At 58.7% G+C, this 27,186-nt stretch overlaps 2 protein-coding genes across 9 annotated transcripts; one reads left to right on the top strand and one right to left on the bottom strand.

Moving 5' to 3' along the window:
• Positions 1 to 17,640, top strand: KCNH3 (potassium voltage-gated channel subfamily H member 3). Of its 2 annotated transcripts, XM_025930304.2 has the most exons (15): positions 1 to 644; positions 2,142 to 2,375; positions 2,859 to 2,993; positions 3,766 to 3,899; positions 4,340 to 4,583; positions 4,973 to 5,130; positions 5,214 to 5,421; positions 9,331 to 9,612; positions 9,908 to 10,107; positions 10,557 to 10,806; positions 14,055 to 14,272; positions 15,035 to 15,366; positions 15,744 to 15,850; positions 16,483 to 16,559; positions 16,681 to 17,640. In XM_025930304.2, the coding sequence occupies exons 1-15, from the start codon at positions 569 to 571 to the stop codon at positions 17,275 to 17,277; spliced, it is 3,252 nt and encodes a 1,083-aa protein (XP_025786089.1). In that variant the 5' UTR covers positions 1 to 568; the 3' UTR covers positions 17,278 to 17,640. The 2 variants fall into 2 exon arrangements, with proteins under 2 accessions (XP_025786089.1, XP_086569605.1); XM_086713479.1 differs by lacking the exon at positions 2,859 to 2,993.
• On the bottom strand, positions 17,631 to 26,861 carry MCRS1 (microspherule protein 1). Of its 7 annotated transcripts, none has more exons than XM_086713481.1 (16): positions 26,743 to 26,825; positions 25,845 to 26,059; positions 25,127 to 25,578; positions 24,800 to 24,938; positions 24,294 to 24,432; positions 23,525 to 23,683; positions 23,264 to 23,373; positions 22,316 to 22,424; positions 21,917 to 22,055; positions 19,657 to 19,732; positions 19,259 to 19,287; positions 19,050 to 19,142; positions 18,787 to 18,869; positions 18,542 to 18,629; positions 18,179 to 18,306; positions 17,631 to 18,063 (listed from the first exon to the last, which is right to left on the bottom strand). In XM_086713481.1, the coding sequence occupies exons 3-16, from the start codon at positions 25,173 to 25,175 to the stop codon at positions 17,977 to 17,979; spliced, it is 1,428 nt and encodes a 475-aa protein (XP_086569607.1). In that variant the 5' UTR covers positions 25,176 to 25,578; positions 25,845 to 26,059; positions 26,743 to 26,825; the 3' UTR covers positions 17,631 to 17,976. The 7 variants fall into 7 exon arrangements, with proteins under 7 accessions (XP_086569607.1, XP_086569608.1, XP_086569610.1 ...); XM_086713482.1 differs by having other exon boundaries at positions 25,903 to 26,059; XM_086713484.1 differs by having other exon boundaries at positions 25,459 to 25,578; positions 26,743 to 26,823.
• Positions 26,862 to 27,186: the final 325 nt, after the last annotated feature.

Below are 27,186 nucleotides of genomic sequence, written 5' to 3'. Positions count from 1 at the left end.
CGGCGGGGGTAGGGGGGCCGCCGCCTCCCCTGCCCCCACCGAGGTCCCAAGGGGAGGGGATCCCTAGGCGGGAGGCCTGTCCCTTTAAGGAGGCGGCCCTGCCTGGGTGTGCCCGTCTCCATGGTTACCCCGGTGCAGGCGGCGGGCGCCGGAGGAAGGGAGGGAGGCTGCCTCCTCTCCCCGACAGACCGAGGGAGCTGCGGGGACCCGGCGCCGAGCGGAGCCCGAGCGGGAGCCGACCCGCAGCCGAAACGGGAGCCGCTGCCGCTGCTGCCGCCGCCGCGAGCGGAAGGTGCGGAGAGCGCGGCGAGCGCGGAGTCTGGAGCCCGGCATTCGTGGGCGGCCAGGACGCGAGAGGCCGCGCGCCATGCTCCGGGCCCCGACGGCGGGGACGCCCCCTCGCGCACCGGCTGCTGGCCGGGCCTGCGAACCCGGGGTGGGTTTCAGCCTCCGACGGCTGCGCTAGGGGGCGCGGGGCCCGGTGGGGGGCGGCCGAGCTGGGCGCCCTCCCCCGGCGCTGAGCCCCCGCGCCCCGGAGGGATGGGGCAGGCGGCCACGGCCGCCTAAGATGCCGGCCATGCGGGGACTCCTGGCTCCGCAGAACACCTTCCTGGACACCATCGCCACGCGCTTCGACGGCACGCGTGAGTCTGACCTTCACTCCACTGGCTCCCAGAGAAGCCGTTCCCTGCCAGGGTTCCCGCAGGTCCCGCTCCCCGACATCTCAGCCTGGCTCCTTCCTGTTCTCACCCTCTGTCCCCAACGCCCTGATTGTAGCCGGGGCCACCATCTCCTTCCAGACGCCGTTTCCCAAAAGGTCCAGGGTCAACTTTACACGAGGCTGGACAAGACGGCCAGAAGTCTCAGGGTTTGGGGCCCCGGATGCTATTTGTTTGCTAGAGATCGAACCCCTACCTAGTGAATCTAACCCACCCTGTTCCTGAGTCTGGCGCTATCCCCCCCGACTAACATAGATAGAAGTGGAGGGGCGGGGTGGGGGGCGAGGGAGAGGAGCGGTGCTCAGGGACAGCCCGAGGTTTCAAAAATCAGATTTAGGAAAAAGGTTTGCAAAGGAGATAGAGTAGGCGGGATTTAGGAGCACACTGTTTGTCCAAGCTCACCTCACTGCCTAAACTCACCAGCCTAAACCCACAGGACCCCTCTAGACCCCCAAAGATAGGTTCGGGTATTCCTACCAAGATTGGGGAAGTTTGGAGTAGGCGACCAGAGCTTCTGGATCCTGGGTTTCCAGGGCTCTGAGCACAGGGAAAGTCGTGAAAACCCCCTCCCTCCTTCTCCTGCTCCCTCACACTCACCCCCAGTGGGGCTTTCCAGCTCTCTGCTTGGCACACTTCATGGTCTTGCAGTTCCTGATAGGTGGTGGGAGCCCATCACTGAGCAGCCCCCTGCCCCAATACACACACACACACACACACACACACACACACACACACACACACACACACACACACACACTGGCTTCTCCATCCTGCAGCCTGCTGATTCAGTGCCCCCCACTCCCCAATACATTGCTGGCTTCAGGCAGTGCTGTGCAGCTACCATGCTTACACCCCCATTTTTGATCACATTCACTAATTCCTGAGCCCCGTCAGGCAGCTGGGGTTCAAAAAAGTGCAGCCTGAATGGTGGCCTGGACTGCCTCCCATCCAGGTGGGTTCCAGTGAGAGGAGCCAGACAGCCATGAATGGACCTGGCAGAGGTATGAGTGGGGCTGTGGCTGCCTAGAGCTGGTTGTACAGCCCTCTTTGGGCATCCCAGCCCTACCCTATGCCCCAAGCTGCTCAGGACTCGGTCCAGAGGGCACAGTTCCCACACAGGGCCCCATTCACCAACCTCGGTGTTGATTCCTGAATATACACATACACACATGGCTAGGAGTGGACCCTTGCAGGGCACTGGTACACAGGTGACACACTGATTCCTGTTTATAGACCGCACCTGCCTGCCCTAACCCCCAGCCACACACACACACACACACACACACACACACACACACACACACACACAGAATTCTTGGGTTTCGTGACACCCACCCTTTGGTTGCAGGCATTTAGGAAAGAGGGGTGGTAGACCCTGTGCCCCTCCACCCCATGCCTCCTCTGAGAGGTGCTCTCTTGCAGACAGTAACTTCGTGCTGGGCAATGCCCAGGTGGCGGGGCTCTTCCCCGTGGTCTACTGCTCTGATGGCTTCTGCGACCTCACGGGTTTCTCCCGGGCCGAGGTCATGCAGCGGGGCTGCGCCTGCTCCTTCCTCTATGGGCCAGACACCAGTGAGCTTGTCCGCCAACAGATCCGCAAGGCGCTGGATGAGCACAAGGAGTTCAAGGCTGAGCTGATCCTGTACCGGAAGAGCGGTGAGGGGCCACCTGGCCAGCCCACCTCACTTTTGAGGCCTCACCCAGCCTGGCACCCACTCCATCCACTGCCCCTGTGTTCCATCCCCATCTTCTCCATCTCCCCATCCCGTCCTGTCTTCCCACATCCCCTTACTTTCCCCGCCCCATCCACTGTCCCTTGGCTTCTCTCTTCCATCCCCACCTCAGCCTCAGTCTCCACTCAATTTCCAATCTTGAGTTTCCCACCTCAGCGGAAAAATGTCCCGGTCTCAGTAGGACAGGTCTATGAACACACACGTCTGATGGTCATTTCTGCTCTCCTTTGCCTTCCCTCACCCTCTCTGTTCCATCAAGCCCTGTCCTATATGGAGCCAGGCCGCCGCTCCACTCCCAGAAAAGCCCCCATCCTGCTTGTGTCTTGGGGGGGGGTGGCAGTGGAACCTCTGTCACCTCGGGCAAGGTGGAGAACAGGAGCTAGGCTAAGTCTGTCTTTGTGCCCAGGGCTCCCATTCTGGTGTCTCCTCGATGTGATACCCATAAAGAATGAGAAAGGGGAGGTGGCCCTCTTCCTGGTCTCTCACAAGGATATCAGTGACACCAAGAACCGAGGGGGCCCTGACAATTGGAAGGAGACAGGTGGGTGCCCGTGGGGCTGTTGATTTTAGCTGCTGTGGGTGGGGCCTTGGCACCCAGCTTGGGCTCACGGGTCCCCCCACCCTCTTGCACTCATTGAGTCCCACTTTGCTGGGTGAGAGGCCTGTGCTGCTCTCATCTCCACATGCCCAGATATGGAAAGCTTGTTTCCAAAGAGACCAGTTGAGACAAAGTTGGAGTTTTGAAGTCAACTTTACTAAGAAACGGAAAGCAAACAAACTCCGCTAGTGCCCGCGAAGTACCATTTTCGGACCAATTAGTGGGGCCCAGTGCAGACCCACTTGGTACCTTTCCCTCACACAGAGCTGACTAGGAGCCCCATCCAAAGCCCTCTTTTAGTCCCTGGGACCTTTCCCCTCTTGTATCCTCCAAGGACTGGGGAGGCCTTATGGCCAGCTCACAAGGCTGTCACTGGGGGCAGCTGGGGATGCTAGGGGTACTCTCCATCCCCCCTACCCACCCCCCAGCCCTGGGAACCACCTCCCCACTCCTGTCTCAGGCCTTTCCCTATGGAAATCCTCTCCTGCCTTTGCCTTAATCCAGACCTCCTTCTCCTGCAAGTTGGCATGGGGAAGAGTGTCTATAAGTGCCCCTGGAAGTGAGGATGCTGGAGCCCCCAATTCTAAACAGACTAACCAGTCAATGAGTCAGACTGGCCCAGGTCATGGGCCAGCAACTGGTGTCCTCCACACAAGACCCTAGCTAGGGGGTGTGGGCACTCCCCCCACCATCCTCACGGGCCGCTCTTTTGCAGGTGGTGGCCGGCGCCGATATGGCCGGGCAGGAGCCAAAGGCTTCAATGCCAACCGGCGGCGGAGCCGGGCTGTGCTCTACCACCTGTCTGGGCACCTGCAGAAGCAGCCCAAGGGCAAGCACAAGCTCAATAAGGTGGATTGCGCATAAGGGTGTGTGTTTGGGGGGCAGGGCACCATAGGGGCAGGCTGAGGAGATGGAGGAGGGGAACTAAGCCCAGCACAGAGAGGATGTCCAGGGGACCACCCAGGCCCCACCAGCACTTTGGGGTTGTGACTGAGAGAGGGAATGTCAGATGCCTGATCCATCAAAGATAGAGTCTTGGCCCTGGAGTCAGATGGGACTTGGATCAATGTCGGCTCTTCCCCTAAATGGCTGTGTGCCCTCAGCTAAGTCAGTGGGCTCTCTGATCCTCAGTCTTTTGATCTGTAACATGAGGGCTCTAATGCCCGTGTCAGAGGTTGCTTTGAGTATGCAGGGAGAGAAAGGAGGTGGCCGCCTGTCCCAGACCCTATCCAACTCAGCTTCTATAAATTTCCTGTCCTCCCTGGCTGGACCTGCCCTGCCCCCCTCAGGGGGTGTTTGGGGAGAAGCCAAACTTGCCTGAGTACAAAGTAGCAGCCATCCGAAAGTCACCCTTCATCCTGCTGCACTGTGGGGCACTGAGGGCCACTTGGGACGGCTTCATCCTGCTTGCCACCCTCTACGTGGCTGTCACCGTGCCCTACAGCGTGTGTGTGAGCACAGCCCGGGAGCCCAGCGCCGCCCGCAGTGCCCCCAGCGTCTGTGATCTGGCTGTGGAGGTCCTCTTCATTCTTGGTACGTGTGTCCTGTGCCTCCCACCCCACCCCATGCCGGGCACCCCTCGGGCTTTGATGGGGATAGTCTGCATGGCTTCCTGTGCCTGCTGACAAGTGTCCCCCATGCCCTCCCCCTGTTTGTGACCTGTGGGCTTTGAAATCAAACCTAGGTTCCAAACATACCTCTACTGCTAACGGGTTATATGACCCTGAGCTGATGATAGCCTCTCCAAGTCTCAGTTTCTCCCTCCATCAAATGGGCATAACAGTATCCACCCTTTAGAGTTCTGTATGAACTACGATGGTAGGGTGCCCCAGGCCATGTCAGATACCCAGTAAAGTGTCAATGCCCAGTAAGGTGTGGCCCCTCCGCTACCCCATGCTGAGTCCCACCCTGACTTCTTGCAGACATCGTGCTGAATTTCCGCACCACGTTTGTGTCCAAGTCAGGCCAGGTGGTATTTGCCCCAAAGTCCATTTGCCTCCACTATGTCACCACTTGGTTCCTGCTGGATGTCATCGCGGCGCTGCCCTTTGACCTGCTACATGCCTTCAAGGTCAACGTGGTCAGTGTGGCTTGATTGGGTGGGCTTTGGGGCAGGGCTGGCGGGGCCGGCCCTGGGGTGACCTCCGTCTCCCCCCACCTCAGTACTTTGGGGCCCACCTGCTGAAGACGGTGCGGCTGCTGCGGCTGCTGCGGCTGCTCCCGCGGCTGGACCGCTACTCGCAGTACAGTGCTGTGGTACTCACCCTGCTCATGGCTGTGTTCGCCCTGCTCGCCCACTGGGTGGCCTGCGTCTGGTTCTACATCGGCCAGCTGGAGATCGAGAGCAGTGCCTCGGAGCTGCCGGAGATCGGTACCAGAGGCTTCCGGCGAGGGGTGGCGGGGGAGGGGAGTGTGTGTGTGTACATATGTAACAGAGGAATATGTCTGCTCGAGTGTGTGTGTGTCAGGGAAATGTGAGTCCACGGGTGTGTTTGTGAGCTGATATGGGGGGGTCAGGGATGTGTGCAAGTCTGCATGTGTATCTGGGGCATACATGCAAGTAGGTGTGTGTTTGTGAGAAGAATGTGGGGGCTGGTATGTGTGTGTGTGTGTGTGCGCGCGCGCGTGTGTGCGTGTGTGTGCACGTGCACACAGGTGTGACTGTGACAGAGCCACTACCTTGAGGTAGGCCTGTTCTTCAGCAGCCAGGCATAGTGGAGAAAGCCTGGTGGGCCCGGGGGAGTCCTACTCACCCATCATGCCCTCCTTGTGGCCTTAGCCTTTGTCACATTCTTCAGGCCTCTGCCCAGCTGAGAATCAACCCTTCTCAGGAGAAGGCCGTGCAGGGAGCCACTGCCCTGGGTACTTCTGGTGCCTGGTGCTTTTGCACCACCCTCTCGGAATCCCACCCCCCACACCTTGCCCTCTAAGGCCTTTCCCCACTCTTGTTATATGCAGGCCTATCCCTCTCAGCTGCTTCTCTGCCCTCCCCCAGGCCTAAAATGCAGCCTTTCTCTCTGCTCCGCTGGTGTACTCACTCTCCTTCACTTCACCTCTACTTCCACTCCTCCCTCTGCTCGCCTCCCACTCACATCTTAACTCCTGCCAGGAAGGCTCCCACCCCCACCTCTCCACCCAAAATGGTACCCAGCAGGTTGCAGTGACCTCCTAGGGCCAAACCCGCATCCTCTTGAAGTCCCTGTGGCACCTGACTCTGCTAACTACACCCCTTTGAACTGCTCTACCCCTCTGCCCTGAGCAATGAGGCCCTCCATCAGCCTCCTCCGCCCTGGCCCTGTCTCCTCCCCTCACCTTGTCCCCTGTCATTCCATGGTGCCACTACACCAGCTCAACCTCCATCCTTCCTCTAACTCTGAACCATTCTGTTCCCGCCAGTTCTAACTCTTCATACCCTGAGGCTCCAAAACCGAACACATCTTCTCCCTCCCTTGCCCTCCAGCCCTCTGGTGGCTTCCCAGGAACTGGCCTGTACGCTTGTTCCAGTCCATGGGCAGCAGGCCAGCTGCTCAGATGGCCTTGCATGACCATCTGCTCCTTGGTGGGGTCACCAGGAGTCCAGCTGGGCCTTAGAAACGTGCTCCGATCAGTTCCCAGGGCCAAGGAGGCTCTTGCAAATCCTCTCTCCCTTGCCAAGCCCGCGGAGACTGGTGTGTGGCCCAGAGGCCCACTTGGATATTCCCCAAAGCTCTAGTTGCCGAGCACACGGAATCGGGCTGCTGCAGGCAGTGTCAACTCCTTGGCACCTGCCCTTCCCAGAGGGAGGCTGTGATGGAGGCGGACACGGCGACACGGTCAGTGGGCCGGGAGATAGATAATAGTGATGCAAAGCCCTGATCCCAAAGTGGGCTGAGACACCATATCCCCAGGTCAGTTTGTGCCCAAATAGGGCCACTCTGGAGTCTCTGGTCCCCGTGGCTCCTTTGTTCTGACCACCTCACAGAGGCTGCTCAGCTGATGGGAAGAATATCTTTGGCTCTTGGAGGGGCTCTGAGTCCCGCCGTGGAGAACATGGGCAAGTGGGGGGCTGGCTGTTTTGCAGATATTCATATTAATTCTTGCACCCTAAATTCTGGAGTAATTTCATTCTGTTTTGGGCTGGTACTAGCTCACATTAGGGGAGTTTCCAAGTCCTTCTTCACATCATCTTCCCCTTCTTGTTTCTCCAGGGAAGCGACTCCCCAGCTGGGTCAGAGCCACACCCAGACCTCCCAGAGTCCAGCCCCAGAAGGGATTTCTGGAGGGGAAGTGGCGCCCCCTCCTGGTCTGGCTCTGGTCTGGCTCTGGGAGGTCCCTGCCCCCGGCTTCCCTGCCTGGGTTCTGCCTTGCTGTGGGTGGTGTCGACACAGAGTTCCTTCCCCCTATTCCCGTTAGGCCCATAGAGATGGGCTGCATTTTCAAAAGATTGTACTAAATGCTGAGGGAGATCATTCGGGGCATTTCTCAACAAAAGCCACTGGCCTCCGGAACAGCTTCCCCGCACCACCAGCTCCAGGAGCTGCCAATGCCCCATGGCCAAGACAGAGAGGACAGTCCCCTCTGGAACCTTCCCCTCATCCTCCTGCTTCTCACCCCTTGCTGCCCACTCTCCTTACCTGGAACTGGCTTCAACTCAGGCCCAGCTGAAGAGCGACTGACGAGCTTGGCACACTCCTGCGAATCCTTGCAGCACACGTCAAGTCACAGTAGAGCAAGTCCTCACCTTGGCTCAGGCCTTGACACATCTCCTCAAATTCCTTAGCAGGGAATGTGATGCCCCCAGTAGGAACCGCACACTCCAGCTAAGCTGAGCAACTGCTTGCACGTGTCACCATCCCTAGGGATGGCCCAATATGGTCCTTCCCTAAATCGGGAACAACCTTCTCTCAGTTTCTCTGAGTCAAAACTCTAGCCATCCTTGGAGACCAAACACCAATGTCCTCTCTTCTAGGGAGTCCTCTAGCCCTAACCCATAGCATGTCCGTTTGAGCCCCATCACATGGCCCTCGGGTGTTGTGCATGAGGCACATGTTTGTGAGATCGCTGAATAAACAGGTCTGGGGGTGAGGAGGGGCGTAGAGATGGCAGGGAGAGTGTGTATAAGGCGTTCGGGAGAGTGTGGAGCAGAGACGCTGGGTGTGTCAAGGTGGGAGGGGCAGAGCGCATGTGGAGAGGTGAGTTCCATTGCAGCCACAGACCCTGAGCCCCCTCTCTGCACCCGCCCTCTGTGTCTCCACCCTAGATCAGCCCTCTCTCCCTTGCTCCCCGTGACCCCCGGTTCTGCCAGGATCCCTGGGACCTCTGTGGACCCCAGGAACCCCCATCCAACACCCTAGAGTTCCCACAAGCTTCCAGCTGGACTCAGAGTGACTGTGGGTAGCCGGAGCTCCTGAGAGAGCCCAGTACTCAGCTCCACCTCCTGCCAAGTCCAAGCCAGAGAGTGTGGGATTGATGGGGGGGACTGGGGCACTCTCAGCTTCTGCTCAGTGTCCCAGGCTGACCCATGTCTGCATGTGTGCTCAGGAGCCTCTGTGTGTGCACAGGTGCCTGCCTGTTTGTGGCCTTTGAGTGTGCTTACCTGTGTGCTCGTGTTCGCCTCGCCTACCTGGGTGTCTGAGTGCAAGCACCTGTGTGCCCTTGTCTCTCTCCCAAGTGCGCTCAGGCTTTTCCTGTGTGAGTGGCTGTGGCTGTGCACCTGTAAATGTGCTCATACGTGTGTGTCCTCATTCTCTCAACTGCAGAGCACGTCTGTGGCCTTGATGGTGCATATGCACGCATCCATGCTGTGCTTGAGAATGCGAACATGGGGTTGGGTGGTTTGTGTGGTTGTGGAAGGGGTGAGGGGGAAGCAGCCTTTGGGAGCAGGTGAGCCCAGAGAAAGAGCAAGAGGAGTCTGGGTGGACAGGGCAGAGGAGGTGGCCTCACCTCTCCGTCCCTGGGAACAAGACTGGCCGGTGCGGGTCCTGTGCCCCTCCAGCCGGGCCCGTTGGCTGGGATCAGTGGCAGCCACGGGAGAGAGGGTGCAATGCGCCTTGCTCCCTTCTCGGCACCAGCAGACGCCGGCTGGAGAGACGACAGCCTCGTCCTCACATGCTTGTCTTGGTCAGGGTTGAGGGGGTGGACAGGGTGTGCTGGACCGGCAGAGGAGGAAAGTGGTGGGAAGACATGGGGGGGTGGTCTGCATCCACATGGCCCCCGCCCCGGGGGAAGCAGTGGGCACACGTGCGCCTGTGGTGTGGCAGTGCCGTCCCGCTTGCTTAGGTGTGCCCTGTCCCCTCCCCAGGCTGGCTGCAGGAGCTGGCCCGCCGACTCGAGACCCCCTACTACCTGGTGGGCCGCAGCCCTGTGGCAGGGAACAGCTCCGGCCAGAACGACAACTGTAGCAGCGTCAGCGGGGAGGCCAACAGGACGGGGCTGGAGCTCCTGGGCGGCCCCTCGCTACGCAGCGCCTACATCACCTCCCTCTACTTCGCGCTCAGCAGCCTCACCAGCGTGGGCTTCGGCAACGTGTCCGCCAACACGGACACCGAGAAGATCTTCTCCATCTGCACCATGCTCATTGGCGGTGAGGCCTGCTGCTCTCCCTGTCCTGGGCCCACTCTCAGACTTGTGGCTCCAGGTGGCCCCAACACCCCGCCTCCCCCCAGGGCCCCAAGGTCCTTCTCAGAGGTTCTTCTGCTTTTGGGGACTGAAGGAACACAGAGCCAGGGCCAGGGGAGTCCCATGTGGCTGCAGGACTCCCTGCCACACAGCGGCCCGTGTCTTGCCTAGGAGACTTGGATGGTGGGAGGGAGGACAGATGTGTCCAGCGTGGTGTCAGGCCGGGCCTGGAGGTGACCCCCTCTCGCCACCCTCCCCAGCCCTGATGCACGCGGTGGTGTTTGGGAACGTGACGGCCATCATCCAGCGCATGTACGCCCGCCGCTTTCTGTACCACAGCCGCACCCGTGACCTCCGAGACTACATCCGCATCCACCGCATCCCCAAGCCCCTCAAGCAGCGCATGCTCGAGTACTTCCAGGCGACGTGGGCTGTGAACAACGGTATCGACACCACTGAGGTGCGCAGGCCTCCAGGGCTGGCCCTTCCAGCCTTTGCTCCTTCCAGGAGTATGCGTTTGGCCTAAAATTCCCAGGAGTGGGCTGGGGGGCAAGGAACACAAAATCCTGGCTTCTGCTCCCCGGGAGTGGGCAGTAGCATGGGGCAGAGGGCAGTCAAAAAGCCTTGAAGGCCTTTCTCCACCCTTGTTAGGCCTGGAGGCTCTGCTCACCGACATCCGGCTCTGGGCCTGGAGGAGGAAAGCCAAGCAGCTCACGGTGGGCTAAAGTGATGGGAGGGGGGCAGAGGCAGCCTCCCGCACTGCCGGTACAGGCTACAGGCACGGAGCCTCAGGTGCCTCCCACACTTCCCCTTGCTCCTAAGGCCTGTGGGATGGATGTAAAGAGGGCTGGCTGGAGGCTGCCTTGCATTCTGCCACCACTAACCTCCCCACCTGCTTCCCCCCTGCAGCTGCTGCAGAGCCTCCCAGACGAGCTTCGAGCAGACATCGCCATGCACTTGCACAAGGAGGTTCTGCAGCTGCCTCTGTTTGAGGCCGCGAGCCGTGGCTGCCTGCGGGCACTGTCCCTGGCCCTGCGTCCCGCCTTCTGCACGCCTGGCGAGTACCTCATCCACCAAGGGGACGCTCTCCAGGCCCTCTACTTTGTCTGCTCCGGCTCCATGGAGGTGCTCAAGGGCGGCACCGTACTTGCCATCCTAGGTTTGTGAGGGCAGGAGAGGAAGCGGGGGTTTCGGGGGAGGTGGGTGGAACCAGGGCCCCATCAGCAGAAACGTGGACAGGGGGCACAGGCAAGGCCACCCGCGGAGAAACAGCCAGGACGGAGTCAGGAGAAGCCATGGCGCAAAGCGCCAAGCAGACAAAGCTCAAAGCGGACCCAGTGACCACTGGGTGGCAACACAAGGAGGTGTTCAAGGCTCCCTGAGTGAGTGGAGGACCACCAGCCTGCAGCCTATGAGGGGATGGGGGGGATCAGCAGTTCCTGCCAAGGAGAAAAATCAAATGCTAGGGATGGCAGTGTTGGAGAGAGTGCTTAGGCAGGGCTGCAAGAAGGGAATGAGAGCTGTTCTTGTGGGGCCCCTCCACCAGGTCAGGGGAGAGGGGGGTTGTGCTTTCCTAGGGCTGGTCACAGAGCAGGCCCAGGGCCCCAGCGGGCAACAGCAGGGCTCGGACTCTGCCTATATACTTCCCTTCTTGGCAAAAGAAAGAGGTGGAAATGGGTCGAGTCCCTGGACAAGGAAGAAGAGATTGCAGTTGTGGGATGGACGTCAGAATAATGCTGATCCCAAGGGTCTCACTGCAGGGCTGGCCCTTAGGTGTTTCAGCTCACACAAACCTCACAAAACCCCTGGCAGAGGCACTGGTGTCGTGCCTGTTCTGCACGGAAGGAGCAGGAGGCTTGGAGAGGTTCATGAATTGGCTGGTGGGGATAGAACCTAGTCTGCCAACCCTAAGGCTTCAAACACTGTGCTTTCAGGAGCTCTGATCAAGGGAGGGCCGTGTCCCCAAGGAAGGGCACAATTTCAGGATGGCACGCTGTACACACCGGGCTTTAGGAAGGCACACGCAAAGCACTCCTGGAAACACAGAGCTGAGGGTGTCCGTGGCTGTGGGAGGCTCCCAGCAGCGACCCCAGCAGGCAGGAACTCTGTGACCTGTTTGGGTAATGGAGGGCCTCACAACAGGGGATGGAAGGGAGGTGAAACCTCGGCCAAGTGCTTGTAGACTCACCGTGGGGGTGGCTGACGCCTGGAGGGGCTGAGGTTTGTCACCAACCTGGAGAATTAAGAAGACTAGATGCCCAGAAGCTACTGTGCGTCCCTCCCCGCTTCCCTGAGGAGGATGATCTACCAACAGGAAAAAGAAATACCATCAAGGGGGTCTTGGAGGTAAGAGAGGTGAGAGGCTGCCACACCTTTCACCTTGAGTCTTCTGGGAGTTTGGCTTCCCGACCTAGATGCCTTTTATGCCAGGACTCCCAGGAAACGGAATTATGGCCCCCCACATATAGCTGGCAGTCCTTGAGAAATGCTGGAGAACTGGAGAGATTCAGAAGGGCAAACAGACAGATTTTGACAATTGCAGACTGGTCAAGACTGACGAGCGGATTATTAAACAGATGGTTTTCATCTCGGAGCCGAGGAAGCAGTGTGGCTGGGAGCTGGCATTGGTCCTGTAAGAACATCTCCTCACTGCTGCCACGCACCAGGTTGCAGAATAATCCTGTTCACTATTAAGACGAGCCTCAAGAATGTCCGCCACCTTCACCTCACTGCCTGCGTCCCCAGCACTGGAGCTTTTGCCACCTTTGATCCATCCTGTGCCTGCACACACGTTCCAGAGGAATTGTTTCCTCTGTTGACTTGATGGCTCCGGGTGCCCTGATGTATGCCCGGTTCCCCACAACCTGGTTTTCTGCTTTGCTTTCACTCCTGCCCCCACCTGCCTCCTTCGCTGGACATCCAGGGGCCTCCTGCCTGCTGCTGGCCGCTGAGGCTCACCGTGCAGCTCGTGGCGTCAATTCTGGCCCCTACCTCTGCGTGTGAGCTAACAGCTAAGCACACACAGTCGGTTGTGGGGGAAGGAGGCAAGAGAAGAGAAGTGGGCTGGGTGACAGTACCAGGAAGACCTGAGGGGGCTGGAACGCTGAGCTGGAGGTTCCGGCTGCAATGCCGGCCTGGAGGGCAGTCTCTGGTCTGAGACTGATGGCATGGAGGCTCTGTCATTGGTCTTGTCCTATTTCTCGATTCTATCTCACCTCTTGGATGAAGACAAAAAATACACACTTCTCTTACTTCCAGATGACACACAGGAGAGAGAGCTCATTCATCAGATGAGCACATTGAGATCCAAACAGCTCTCAGAAGGAACCAGAAGGATGGCCCGAAACCAAGAAAATACAATTTAACAGCAATGCTTTCTACACTTAAGTTTGAGCAAAAGTCCGTGAACATTTACAGGAGCTGCTAAGCTCAGTCCTGCTGGCAGCACGAGCCAGCCCACGGTGGAGGGTGGCAGCGATCCATCTTCTTCCTTGAGGGTAAGGAAACGCTTTCCAATCTTGCGAACTCCGGCAGTGGGCTGAGCTGCCTTGTGAAGGCGGCGAGTGCTCTGCCTACGGCAGGCCGTCTCTGTTGGGAACGATCTACAGGGGACTCTTGTCCAGAGGGAGAGAAAGGAAACGAACTTTGATCGTCTCTGTGTCAGTCACTTTACCTACACTAACTTGCTTACTCCTCACATGTCCGTGATTGGAGGCACCCTAGTTCATTGATTGTAAGATGCACATTTCCCCCCTGTAATTTAACATCTCTGAGATTGGGATACGGACTCTAACTGATGCCATTTTACAATTGCTGTCAGCCAGGTGGCAGTCCCAGCTGGGTGGTGGGAAAATCCTACATTGACACCTTCTGGTAAGATCAAGAAAGCACCAGGACCCAGTCAGTACAAAATCCGTCCCGCAAGAACCAGGGTTCAGGGAGATGAAGAAGCGTGGCTGCCTGACCTCTTCACTGTGCCGCGCTGGGCACTAACCTGCTGGCTCCTGGATGAGCCCCACCTGAATCACGTGTGAGGCTTGAAAGATACCGGATTGTGGGGTCTCCTGCAGACGTTATAGGTAGAGATGGGGCCCGGGTTCCCATCTACAGACAGCTCGGAACCACCAGAATTGTTGACCGCTCAGTTAATCTCAGAGCTAAACTTCAGGTGTGTTTCAGGACAGTGGCTTCCATCCCGGAAGTGCTTGAGCTCCTGGGCCTCAGTGCTTTTCACTCCAAGTCTGTCTGAGGAGCCGGGGGTCGGCCGGAGCCTGGGCCCCTCTGCCCGTCCGGGTCTTGGCTCCGAAGGCCCCACTCACCTCACAAGGGAAGCTCAGCTGTCTCTGCTTGACCCTCTGTGCGTGGGCTGAGGGGCAGGGCTTGCTGACCTCTACTTCCGCTTCCCAGGGAAGGGTGATCTGATTGGCTGTGAGCTGCCCCGGCGGGAACAGGTGGTCAAGGCCAATGCTGATGTAAAGGGGCTGACCTACTGCGTCCTGCAGTGTCTCCAGCTGACTGGGCTGCACGAGAGCCTCGCACTGTACCCCGAGTTTGCCCCACGCTTCAGCCGGGGCCTCCGAGGGGAGCTCAGCTACAACCTGGGTGCCGGCGGAGGCCCCGCAGAGGTGAGGGCACCGGGAATGTGTGCGGAGGGGGCTGGGGGGGTGGCTGGTGAAGTGGGCAGAGGCTGGGGTTTGGGGAGGAGCCGTGTGAGCGCCTGGCCTGGTGTTAACACCCCCACACGTTGTGGGGGGTCTACACTCTCCCGTCTCCTGCCCCTTCATACCCACGCTGTCCTTTAGAGCCCAGCCCAGCCGTGCTCCGCCAGCCCTGCCGGCTCTCCCCGGCCCGCCCGGGACGGCCTGGCCTGGTCCACAGCGGAGTCTTAAGGGATGGAGGCTGAGGCCACACGTGAGGGATGGGGCCCCTGGGTAGGGCTGGGCACTAGTCCTCCAGGCTGCCTCCGAAGAGAGCCCTGCGGCTCTCCCTGCTTCCTCACCATGAGAGACAACTGCTCTGAAGGGCTTCAAATTTTCCTGGCTTCTACCACTAGTTCTAAACCAGTTTTTAGCACTGTGTTCCCCCGGACAGTTCGGTTAGCCTGAGGGACCAGGTAGAGGGGTGATGTATCCACATTTGCCTAGAATTTTGAAGGGCAGCAAATTCCTCCAGGGCTTGGTGGCTTTGTGGTGGCAGCAGAAGAGCAGTCCCCCACCCACCTCCTTTCACCGCCACGAGTAACAGCCTCTGCCTCCGAGGGTGGGAGATCTTGGGCATCCAGTTTAACAAAGATGGCTCCTTCTAGGGAGATGAGGTCACGGGGGGGCAGGTGACTGGGACACGGTAGGGGCTATCCAGGCTGGTTCCCTGTGCCCCACTGTCCCCAGGCAGACACCAGCTCCTTGAGTGGTGACAACACCCTTATGTCCACACTGGAGGAGAAGGAGACGGATGGGGAGCAGGGCCCCGCGGCCTCACCGGCCCCAGCGGACGAGCCTTCCAGCCCCCTGCTGTCCCCCGGCTGCACATCCTCCTCTTCCGCTGCTAAGTTGCTATCCCCACGGCGAACCGCGCCCCGGCCCAGGCTAAGGAGCAGAGGACGGCCGGGCAGGGCAGGGGCTTCACAAGCTGAGGCCGGCCCCTCTGTTCACCCTCGAAGCCTAGAGGGTTTGCAGTTGCCCTCTGTACCGTGGAATGTACCCCCGGATCTGAGCCCCAGGTAAGCAGGCCCTGGGCCCCTGTGATCTGGCAAAGATGGTGGCGATAGCCCTGGGGTCCAGCCAGGCACATTCCTCCCCTGGGTGTCCATCCTTCCATCCTAACCGGTCCCAGCCTCCTCCACGAAGCCTTCCTGGACTCCACCTTCCTGCGGCCCCTCCCTAACCGTTTGGTCCATGGCCATTTACTGCTCAGAATTCCCACTGTGTCCTGTTGCTCAAGCTTGGACCCCCCGGCAAAACTGCAAGCTCCTAGGGAAAGGGACCACGTGTTACCTTTCCTGGGCCCCGAACTCCAGGGGGCTCCTGTGTGTGGACACTAGGGCACCACAGTGGTTGCCCGTGGATTGATTTGTTGTCCTGGCACCCGTGTCCATAGGGTAGTAGATGGCATTGAGGATGGCTGTGGCTCCGACCAGCCCAAGTTCTCTTTCCGTGTGGGGCAGCCTGGCCCGGAATGCAGCAGCAGCCCCTCCCCTGGACCAGGTACTGAGGCCTGCTCCGAGGTTGGGGGGTGGGGGGCAGCGGCAGGTGGGCAGGGCTGCCTCTCTGCCCTGTGCACCCCTGAGAAACCGGTGGGGTAAAGACTTCTTGCCTCTTGTCCTTCCCAGCCTGCATGGTTTGGGCATTTTGGTGGTTAAGACCAGCACTTTGGTGGTCGGGAAGGGGTTTGGATCCCTGCGGTCAGCTCTCCAGCAGCAAGATCTCGGTTCTCGCTCCAGCTTCTGGTCTGCAGTACGGTTGTCGTGCATGTTAAAGAAGATAATGTTGCTAAGACCCTGGGGAGGATAGAGGGCTAAGGGGGAAGCAGAATTGAAAGTGGTCCCCAGGCCACGCAGCCCCGAGAGAGGACCAGGTAATGAGCTCCTGGGAGCGGTCTTGTGTCTGGAGGACAGACGCAGAGGGCAGCGTCCTGAGGGGGAAAGTGTGGGGCAGCGTGCCCAAGGGCTCCTTGTGGTTTGGGCAGAATTCGGCAACTGGGGCAAGGCTGGAAGTGGCCGTGGCTGGCATCAGGCCCCGCCAGGCCAGTGTGGTCTGTGCTAACTGGGGCAGAGGCCTGGACCCCATGCCTGGCCTCTTCCTGGTGCTGGCTGGTAACCCTAGTCTACTCTTTGCAGAAAACGGCCTGCTCACTGTCCCCCTCGGGCCCAGTGAGGCAAGGAACACAGACACACTGGACAAGCTGCGGCAGGCGGTGGGTGAGGGGCAAAGTGGAGGTGGGGAGGGGAGCCGAGGGGAGGGGGGCGGGCGCTGCCGTTGTGTGAGGTCCAGACTCCTCTCTAACCTCGCCCTCTTTCCTGCCTCGCTCCCTAAAGGTGACAGAGCTGTCTGAGCAGGTGCTGCAGATGCGGGAGGGTCTGCAGTCACTTCGCCAGGCTGTGCAGCAAGTCCTGGCGCCCCACGGGGAGGGTCCTTGCCTTCGGGCATCGGGAGAGGGGCCGTGCCTAGCGGGCACCTCTGGGCTCCTGCAGCCTCTGTGTGTGGACACTGGGACATCCTCGTACTGCCTGCAGCCCCCAGCTGCCTCTGTCTTGAGTGGGACCTGGCCCCACCCTCGTCCAGGGCCCCCTCCCCTCGTAGCACCCTGGCCCTGGGGCCCCCCGGCCTCTCAGAGCTCCCCTTGGCCTCGAGCCACAGCTTTCTGGACCCCCACCTCTGACTCAGAGCCCCCGGCCTCAGCAGAGCTCTGCCCCGAGCCCAGTACCCCTGGCTCACCGGCCCCCGAGGAAGGGGCTAGGACTGGGCCCCCGGAACCCACTAACCAGGCCGAGGCTGCGAGTACTGGAGAGCCCCCGCCAGGGTCAGGGGGCCTGGCCTTGCCCTGGGAACCCCATAGCCTGGAGATGGTGCTTATCGGCTGCCACGGCTCTGGCACAGTCCAGTGGACCCAGGAAGAAGGCACGGGGGTCTGACTGCCAGCCCCAGAACCCAGTGTTGCCAGACACGCTGCCGTCTGCTGCTCTGCCCGAACTCGGGGCGGCAGAGAGAGTGGCAGCCGCTCCCCAGGACTCTGTGCTGGTCCCCGGCTCAGGGCAGGGAGCCTGAGACTTAAAGAGGGCCCGGCCCCTGACTCTCAGAGTGGGCTGGAGCTTCAGGGGCAGGCCCCAGGCTGGGAATCTTGGTGCCCCACCTCAGCCTGCTCTCTGACCTGTCTCTGCAGGATGGAGGACAGGCCTGAGGCCGAGGGATTCTGCCATCCCCTGCATGTGTCCCTGCCTCACCAGTCCCATTTTTTATATTAAAAAATATATATAATAAAAAGAACTACTTTGGAACTCGGTGCTTTTTATTTACAAAAGAAAAATAATAAAGGAAAAGTCTGAAGCCAATCAGCTGGAGACAAAGGGAAAAGGTGGGAATCTGAGGGGCAGAGGAGGGTGGTCTGCAGAGAGAGAAGGGGAGGGGCTCTGGCTCTAAGGAAGCCGGAGGGTTCCAGCCTCGAGGAGCTTCCCAAGGACCAGCCCTGCCCTCCCACAGAGGCTCAGATCAATGGGCCAGTTGGGTCTCCTCCTGCCCACCATGGTTTTTCCAGGAGCCTGAGTTCCTAGCTCCTAGGGGCTGGAATGGCAGGGGAACCGGAGGCCAGAGCACACGGGTCCCGCCACCAGTCCTCACTGTGGCGTTATCTTGGCGGCCTCGGCCCGAATAAGGGCAATGAGGTCTTGGTTGATGAGGAAGACGAATCTCAGGCTGGCGATCTGTGGGCAAGAGAGAAAAGCGGCTGAGGACAGGTGGGACTGGGGGCCAGGCCCACACACCGGCCTCCCACGCCCCGAGTCTCATCATGACCTCTTCACCTCCCTCCCAGCTCACCTCCACCACGGAGTTGTTGCTGAGGCGCCATTTGGAGCCACACAGCACAGGCCGTCCATCGATGTAAATGGGCCGCCGACCCTCATTGGCAATGAAGAAATCACCATTATTTTTCAGCTTGATGACACCTGTGGGGATGGAGAGGCGAAAGGGATGAGGAGACAGGGGAGGCCAGAAGAGGGCCTGCAGTCCCCACACACACTGCTTCCCGGGAACAGGCTAGAAGGCACCCATGACTCCCAAGTTAGAGCTCTTGAAATGCCAGCTGCTCAACCCTAGCGGGTTCCCATGGAGACCAAGCTGCAGGGCCGGAGGGCAGCGAGAGGCTGGGAGGGACACCCCCACACTGCCGCCTGCCGGTACCTTGCTTCCGGGAGATCTTCCAGGCCGGACCCTCCAGAGACAGGTCCACATCAATCTGGTTATCCTTGGTTGCTCTGCCCAGGGTGATCTGGGGAAACGGGGTAGGTGAGGGCTGGGACCTGAGGAATGGGTCTACACAGGTCAGGGAAAGACGAGAGATCAGGGGCCAGACACAGAAGAGGTCAGCGAGGACAAGACTGGCGGAAGAGGGAAACCCGGGGAAGCAGGGGCCGGGCCCGCCTTACCTCTCGGGAGCGCATCAGGTACCGCACCATGCGGCCCCGCAGCACCGCCAGAGTCTGGTTGTCGAAGTCAGGCGAGCTCATGCCTGCGAGGGGGAGCAGCTGGTGTCACGCAGAGCCCGCCTGAGGGCCGCGGGGTGGAAGGCAGGGAGCCGGGGCGTGGGAAATGAGGGCACAGCCAGCCAGGCAAGCACAGGGGCTCTGGGTGGGGCAGAGGGAGCTGGAGCAGGCCCCCCCCCCCCCCCCCGGGTCCCCCGCCGCCTCACCTGTGATGCTGTCTACCAGCACCTGCCACTTATGCAGCTCCTGTTCCAGCTGTCGAATCTCTCGCTTCTGGCGCCGGTCGGCCACCGTCAGCTCTGGGGTGAGGCAGGGTGGTAAGCGGGGATGCTCTGAGGTCATCAGCACCTCGTACCGATGCTTTGTGCTGGCAGGGGCTTCCACCCCCTAACGGTCCCCATCAGGGTACACTTACCATGTTCTAGGACCTCATCCCGCATGTCTCTGTGGGAAGAAGGGGGAAGGAGGAGGAATCAGGATCACCTGCTATTACCATCAGGTGCTACTTGGCTCATTAGGGTGTTCCTCAGTCTCTCAGCGGAACAACCCAGGAGGCTGCTCCTCTGACCTTGGACTAGCCTCCTTCCCGGGGCGGGGGGGGGGGGGGGGGGGGGTGCTGAAGGGATGGGGCTCAGCAAAGAGACCAGGTGCCAAGAGCAGCAAGCGGTGCACAAGGCTGGGTGTGGGCTGGGCCCAATTCTCAGCAGCAGGAGGCCAGGTTGGGCAGTGCTGCCCAGGGAGCTCTGGCCCACCCCAAGGGGGTGGGGGGGGCACACTCCACTCTGTACCCTGTCTGTGGCCCCAGCCACTCACTTGAGCTTACTGTCATCAATCAGGTCTTCTGCGTCGGAGAAGTTCAGCACTTGGTCCCCCTTGGGCAGCGGCTGCACTGAACAAAGGACGGGGGGACGGTCAGCGCCGCCGCTCCTACTCCACCCTAAGCTGCCGAGCAGCAACTGAACTAAGGGGACAAACTGTGAAGACAACCTGTGGCAACAGTTTTGCGCTGCAATCAATAGGCAACAGAGCACAGACCAGATTAGACACCCTCTTTTGGCACAAAGAATTCCTGACATTAGCTAAGGGCAGAGGTGGTTCTAGAAAGAAAAGGGAATTAAGGCTGACTTTTTGTGTGTGCTTTTCAGTGTGCGAGGGTTCTCACACAGCCTTGAACTAAGGAGGGAAGGCATCGCTGTCAGCTCCCCTGTGCACACGAGGGGACAGACACAGGAAGCAGGGTTAAGCCATGTGACTCAGGGTTAGGACAGAGGCAGGACCCAAGCTCTGTTTTTCTGACTCCAAATCCAAAATGCTCCTCCGACACATCATACGCTCCCAAATATTCTCTGCCACACTCAGCAGGGGGCAGAGAGAGGCACATGCCGGTCAAGTGCTCCTCAGGATGTGCCAGAAGTGAGCTGCCCCCACCGTAAGCCAGTATTTTTCAAACTGCGGGTCATGAGGTATTGACAGTCATGAAATTAGTTTCATTTCTTCCTCCGCCCCCCCCCAAAAGAAAAAGAAACGGGATAGAATAATATCAGAGTCCATTAGATGTGTTGAGAATAAATAGTTTCGTGGAAGTTTTTCCATTTTTTTTCTCTGACCACATTGCAAAAGGGGATGGGGGCCCACAAACTCTGAGAACTTCTGCCTTAAGGCCAGCTGTTCCCAGGACTGCAGTGTCACTCAGTAGTTAGTGGCTGTGAAACCGTCGGCTGGGGAGTTTGTCAACACCCGGGGTGTGGTCACTGTCTGGCTGGGGAAGTGAGGGGGGCTGCACAGGAGCCACAAGTGCTCCACACCCTCAACCCCCTTAGGTCAGATTGTGTGGGAAACAAGGGACTGGGACAGTCATCCCCACCCCCCCCGACTGCTCCCCCACTGCAGCTGCCTGAAATCCCACCAATTTAATACTCAACCAACTTGAGAACCAAGCAGTGTATCTACCCGGTTCCTAGGACCTCCCAGCACTAGACAGCGAAGGAGAAATCAAATACCCACAGAAAAGACTCTTGGAGAGAAACATTAAACCTCTGAGTTAACAGAGACGTTTACACAAGATAACTTTCAAAGAAGCCAGCTACAGCAGCATAAATCAACTTTATCTGGTGTCCACTCTCTGTGGGAATTCAGGGACGTCGGAGTCTGAGGCAGAAGCAGAGCTGTGGAAGCTGCAGGAATAAAGAGGGCTGCCCACTAACTGCAGAGACCCTCAGGAAGGAAAGACAGGGCATCCCTGACACGATCTCCTCAAATCCTCTTGCAGGAGTATCTTTTGATAACCAGGAGCAGTAAGACCCAGGGAGGAGGCGGAGCGCACAGGCAAAGCCTCATTTCCAGAACAGTGTGGACAACTATGGAGACGCTGATGGGCAATACCATCCAGGAAGGGAGGGCAGTGTGTGTCTACACTATGCTGCACCACGAAAGCCTGATCCCAAATCCCAAGTCAAATTGAAGAGCCTCCCGCACTTCAGTCAGCTGACTTTCCCCGAGTTTGTCATCAGGAGCGAGAACTTGCTGGTGAGGAAGAGGTGGGCAGAGAGTGTTCTGGCCCCTGGGAAAGGAGGAAGGCAGGGGGCCTGGGTGTGAAGGCCCAATGGGAATTTCCGCATGGCTCCAAGGCAGCGAGAAGGAAAGTGGAGAGAGGGAAGGGGCAGAAAGACAGAGACCCTACCACCTCTGGGGGGGAAATGGGGAAAGATAAAGCAGTGCAGGGGACTTTCACCTTTTATTCACTTTCAACGTTATTCACGAAGACTATGTTAGCGTATTGTTTACATAATAGCAAAATATGTTAAAAACGACAACAAAAACAGGAAGTGGGAGACAACACTGCCATTTAGACTTTTTGCTCAGGACTGCAGACGGTTTGGGCTACCCTTACCATGCTGCTGAGTGTCATTCCAGCCACTTTCCTTCCTCCTGGAAGGAAGTTTTGCTGCCAAGAGATGCAAGACACTGGGGGCCACTGAGGGATCCGTTACTGGGCACCTGAGGGCAACTGTGCCCAGACAGCTTCACACTTAACACGCACACACCCACTCCGCCAGCTCCTGGAGCCAGTTACCTGTCTGGTCCTCCAGTAGGTAATACTGCTTCATGAGCTGCCAGTGGGCCTGCAGAGCCTTGGCAGTACGGGCCAGGTAGAAGGCATCAGGGTGTCTGTGCAGCAGGTCCTGGAAGGTCTCCAAGGTGGGCTGGCTGGTCTGGAGGGCAAGAAGCGTGTTCTCGGCATTTGGGTTTTCTCATTCCTGTCTCGACCTCGTCATCCCCACCCCGCCCCACCAGGAGCTGGGAGAAGTGAGAGGGAGCCGGTCTTGGCTCTTCCTAAGGACCCCATCCACAAAGGCCCCTGCCAATATACGAGACCTGCCAGGCACGTTTCTGGGCAGTGGGGCCTCCCCACATCCGTAGTTTTCCCAGTGGTTAGGTCCCCACCCTGCCCTTCTCTGCTCCTCAGCCTTACCGATCCCACTTTGCTCAGCAGCTGCTCCTCAGCCTTGCTAAACAAGGCCTTGCTCTGGATGGCGGCAATGGCTTCTGGGTGCAATTGTCTCATGGCCTGGCAAGCCAGCCTGAGGGGGTAGAGGGAGAAAGAGGGTAGGGTTGAAGGGAGGGGGTCAAGCAATCCGGGGTTCCTATAGGCCTCTGAGATCCAGAACTAGAGGCCAGGCCCTCAGCAGGACCAGCCGAAGGCTTAGCACTGCACCTGTGGCCTCATGCGTTTGTTGAAAGCGTAACAGGCAACTCAACAAATCGAGTTTCCAGTGTTCACCTCCTCGAAGACACTCAAGGCACAGCCCCCAGAGACCAGTCCTGAGGGAGATCCCAAGACCACCCACTGCCCACCACATCCTCTCTCCAAAGCTGAGCCCTGCCCCCTTCCTGTCAGGGCCGTGGCTACAGCTTAAATGGTGTTAGAGACTGTGGAACAGAAGACGGGTGGTAAGCATCCCGCCAGTAATGACAATGTTAAACGAAGTGGCTGAGGAGGAAGTGTGCACGGCATATGCACACAGGCTTACTTGAAACTTGGACTGTTAGGGGCCTTGGTGTTCTTTTGTTCCAACTCCTTCTTGTGGAGGTCAGTGGGGAAAGGATGGAAAGTGACCTGCCCAAGACCACCCGGGTGGAACCAGGGCTCCTGGCGCTCATTCGGATATTTTTTCCAGGCTGCTTCTGCAGCTTCCAGATCCCCTGCTTCTGGCATCAAGCCAGGACTAGCCGGGTTGGCAGCAGGAAGAAGCTTCCCTCCCAAGCCTGCCTGGTTTCAATATCATCCCAGAGGATGCAAGGCCCCATGAGTCCTGCCTCCCAGGCCCCTCCCTTGGGCCCTTGTATAGCTCTCTCTGTTCCAGGAGCCGAATTCTAGTGTTCCTCGTCCCTCCATGCTGCCAGAGCTGGTCCCACTCACTTGGAGATGACCGGATCGTAGAGCAGGGCGTACCAGCGCTCCTGGACTTCCCGAAGGGTGAAGCGGCAGCTGAACTTCACGCCCAGGTGGACAGATGTCAGGTCATTGGTCTGCAAGGCCCCAGATGGGTTGGTCCCAGCCCTAGAGCTGGGAAGGACCCTTCCCCTGCCACCCCCAGGGTGTTGCTGGGCTAGTGCAGGGGCTGGGAACCGCAGGCTGGGGGGAGAGGGGGGACGTGAAGCCTGCAGTGGGAAGCACTACCTGCAGCACAGCATTGATGAGCAGGAGGTCATCCGCTGGCTTCCAGCGGCCCAAATCCTTGGTCACCTGAAGTGGCTGTTTGCTCTTCTTCACGCGCTTGGTGAGTCCAGGGGTTGGGGCTGGGCTGGGCGGCACGGGAGTGCTAGGGGCCTTGGACACCTGAGCAGAGGACAGGAAGAGCTCAAAGCCGGCATCAGGGCAGATGGGGCTTTGGACCCTGAACTTCACACACTGTGTGGTGGCCCCGGTCCCACCCAACCATAAGCAACACAGGCAGGAGCTCGGCTTTCTAGTCCCCACCCCTCCCCCTCCCACCTCTACCAAAGTACTTCTACATAATCCTTGAACATATGGGGTCTTCTCTTTGCTGGTGGCACCCTCAACCCCAGAGTGGAGGGTGGGTGGGGAGGATACCAGGAAACCACTCTTATTGGTACGGTGTCTAGGGCCAGAGCAATGCCACCTGGGGGTTATTTTTACACCCAGCAATGCTGGGAACAGGCTGTCTGCTCCCAGAATAGATGCACGCTCCATGCCTCCCACACAGAATGTGATACAGGACGCATTGACAGGGTGTGTGTGTGGGGGGGGGTGCAGCAAGAAAGGGGGAGTAGGGAGCGATGGGCTCTCAGGAGGGAGGCATCTGAGGTTGGGGCTGAGGCCACCCGATTTTCTCACAAGTCTCCTTTGCCAGGGCCCCTGTCAGCTGGCAAAGGTGGTGGGGAAAAACAAAATCTGGCCCTGGCCCCCACATCTCCCAATCCCTCACCTTCTTCTTCTCACTGGAGGAAGGTTCACTCCCCGAACAGCGCCCTGGTTCCACCCCACTGGCTCCCTTCGCCCGGGTAGAGGACTTAGCCAGGCTGCTCTCCACTAGCTCATCATCAAACTTCTTCCTCTTGATGAACCTGTGGAGAGTCCTACCCAGTGAGCATCCCTTGCCCCTTCCCTAGGACCCACCTGCACACACTCAGCCTCTGAAACAGAGCAGGTTCCCGGCTGGGCGCTAACTGCTCCGGCTCAGTGGATGGGGCATGGAACTGCTATGCTCCATCCCTCTGAGATGACAGGGTATTGCACCACAAAGATTCCATGTCAAAGACCTCAGATCGCCCTCCCTTGGCCCATATCCCACAAGAGGGATTTGGTAGGAAAAGCACAAGGCTCTGCCAGTACTTGGGCTCCAGAGGGGCTCGGGTAGCCACTGCAACAGTGGTGAAGACATGTAGCACCTAATGCCCTTGCCCAGTTCCTGGCCCTTCAAACCCTTACTACCTGGAGGAGCTTCTCCGTTTAGGGATGGTGCCCAAGGCCTGGGAGGAAGCCCGCTTCTGCCCTGCCAGCGACTCCTCATCCTCTGAGCGGCTGGCAGTGCCTGATGCCATCAGAGATGAATCTAGCAGCCCCTGAGAATCTAGAAAAAGAAAAGCAGTGAACTCAAGTCTCCTAAGTGCCTAGTAGAGCCTTGAGCCTCTGAACATGGGACCCCTCCTCTGCTCCTCCTCCCCCTGCCAGCCCTCCTGGCCCTTCCCTTGCTTCCTTGACATTTGAGGTTTTAATGTGGGAGTTCCTTGGCCATCCAGATCCCATCTGGGCTCAGACCTGGCCCAGACCTTCCACGCTGGGCAGTTCTCCCGGTGCCACGTGTCATGTCGTGCAGCACATGGTGCTCAGGTCAGACTGGTGATGCCGACACACCGGGCTCTGGGCATAACTGCTCCCTCTGCCATCAAAATGCAGCCGTGCCAAAGAGCGGCAGCTCAACAGCAAGTCAGTCAATTGTGGCCTCTGCCGAGAGGTACGTGGGTGGTGCTGGCCCAGGGGGAGGTGGCAATGCCCAGTCAGGACGAAAAGACATACGTGCCAGGCACGGGGTGGAATCAGCAGATGCTTGGCGCCTGAGCGTTTGGGGAGCTGGCCTGGCCTCATACTACCTTTGTCCATCCTCTTACAGTCCCAAAGCCACTGGTTCCAAACCACAGGGCTAGGAGGAAGGGTCCCACAGGCTCATCCAAGGATTCTGACCAGGTGAGCTTAGAGGCTGAGAGGAGATTCTGCAAAGGAGAAATAAGGCTCCCTGAGGCACAGGTTTCCAATGGGCCAGCCCCACCTTCTACTGGAACAGCTCCCCCAGGATCCCATAAACTAGGGAAGACATAAGGAGAAGAAACACAAGGCTCTATTCTGCCATGACCCTGATAAACCAACAGCTTTCTAAAGGTCACCGACATCTTTTAGAATATAAAAGCTATGGACTCCAGGAAAATGTACAAACACATAGCATTTTAGGGGGTCCACAGACCTCTATGATTCTACTCACAGTCGCTAGGAAGGGCCTCGACTATAAACCAGCAGGAAACAAGGGATTAGTGGCTCACTTTTTCTTATCTTCGCTGCCCACTCAGTTCAGCAGCACCACCCTTGCCCTTCCAAGCCAAAGCAGGGAAATGGAGATCGAACTCTGATCCGTCCATCTAATTTTTATTTTCATTTTCAGCTTTGGCTGAAGATTTAGCGGGTGGGACTGCGTGGAACCTAAAAAAACGCGGTTTGGTAACTGAGCGAATTTCCACCGCCCTGGGGCGCCTGCTCCTAACCCCAGAGAACTCAGGTACTGGGGACTCTCTGGGCGTGCCGCTTGCGGGCCCCGCCCCTTCAGACCAGGGCGGCTCTCCGCACAGTTTTCTGGCCCTGCCCCCAGGTGCTCTAGTCGCTCGGCTCCGTAGGATACAGCTGGGAATCTTGACACTTGGGGGTCAGGTGAAGGGTAGCCTGAGGCTAAGTCTGGGCCCCCTTCCTTCCCTGGCCCTCGTTCTCCGAGTGCACACCCGCGGTGGGGGAGTAGTGCCGGTCTGTTTCTGGAGCTCGGAATAAGAGTGGTGAAGTCAGCCCTGAAACTCAAAAGCAAAGCACCGAGTGCACCCAGATGTCCTCGCTGCCTTGGGTTAAGCCCCACGAACTGGTGGCGAGGGACAGGAGACTAACTCCCAGGTCAAGTCTCACCCCACCTTCGCCTTGCCCACCTTTGCGCATGCGTAACATCTAGGACCAGATTCTGGCCCGGTCCGGCCCACGCATGCGCAGATTTTCGGGGCGCTACCGGGGCGGGGCCCCAAACATTGTGGGGGGGGGGGGGTCTTCCCCAGCGGCACTCTGGAAAACTCCATTTCGCCCCAAACTCTGCTCAGAACCCTCAGAAGCGAACCGCGAGGTCTCACCATTCCTAGGCTGCCAGCTCCAACAATTTCTCCGCGGCGACGGCAGCAGCCGCAGGGCCAAACCCGGCTTCCGTGAGACACATCTACTTCCGGGTCTGCGAACTAGGGGAGGCGCGATCTCTTCCGGTTCGCCCCGGGAATGTGATGAAGGGGGCGTGGTTACGGCAGGGAATGGGCCGACTTTTTGCTAATAGTCGAAATAAAAGGTTTTCACAATTGGGACAACATAGGGGGAAACATGAGGGATTATAGTCCCCAGAAAGATTACTCGCTTGAAGAGAGTGATTAATGGAAAGGCGAGACTTGGCGTAGGATAGACTGAGAGGCGGGCTGGAGGTAGGGTGGGCGGGGGACCCCACTTTGGCTTTCGAATTCCCACGGGATATAGGAGCCTTTGATGGTTTCCCAGGGGCAACGATGTATTGTTTGATTCTCCCAGCGGTT

The sequence above is a fragment of the Puma concolor genome, chromosome B4 (assembly GCF_028749965.1).
Source record: "Puma concolor isolate L17-30 chromosome B4, mPumCon1.1.hap2, whole genome shotgun sequence".
NCBI lineage: Eukaryota > Metazoa > Chordata > Mammalia > Carnivora > Felidae > Puma > Puma concolor.
Note: the sequence above shows the minus strand (reverse complement) of the source record. Positions and strands in the feature narration are given on the sequence as shown.

What these genes read in the sequence shown, in the direction of transcription:
- KCNH3 (XM_025930304.2), top strand. Translation starts at nt 569, where the DNA reads ATGCCGGCCATGCGGGGACTCCTGGCTCCGCAGAACACCTTCCTGGAC. An exon ending in CTGCACCATGCTCATTGGCG is followed by an intron (nt 9,613 to 9,907) that starts GTGAGGCCTGCT and finishes CACCCTCCCCAG; the next exon opens with CCCTGATGCACGCGGTGGTG. An exon ending in CAGCCCCTCCCCTGGACCAG is followed by an intron (nt 15,851 to 16,482) that starts GTACTGAGGCCT and finishes TACTCTTTGCAG; the next exon opens with AAAACGGCCTGCTCACTGTC.
- MCRS1 (XM_086713480.1), bottom strand. Translation starts at nt 25,175, where the DNA reads ATGACACGTGGCACCGGGAGAACTGCCCAGCGTGGAAGGTCTGGGCCA. An exon ending in CCTACTGGAGGACCAGACAG is followed by an intron (nt 19,733 to 21,916) that starts GTAACTGGCTCC and finishes TCCTTTGTTCAG; the next exon opens with TGCAGCCGCTGCCCAAGGGG. An exon ending in GCTGGTAGACAGCATCACAG is followed by an intron (nt 18,870 to 19,049) that starts GTGAGGCGGCGG and finishes TCCCCCTCGCAG; the next exon opens with GCATGAGCTCGCCTGACTTC.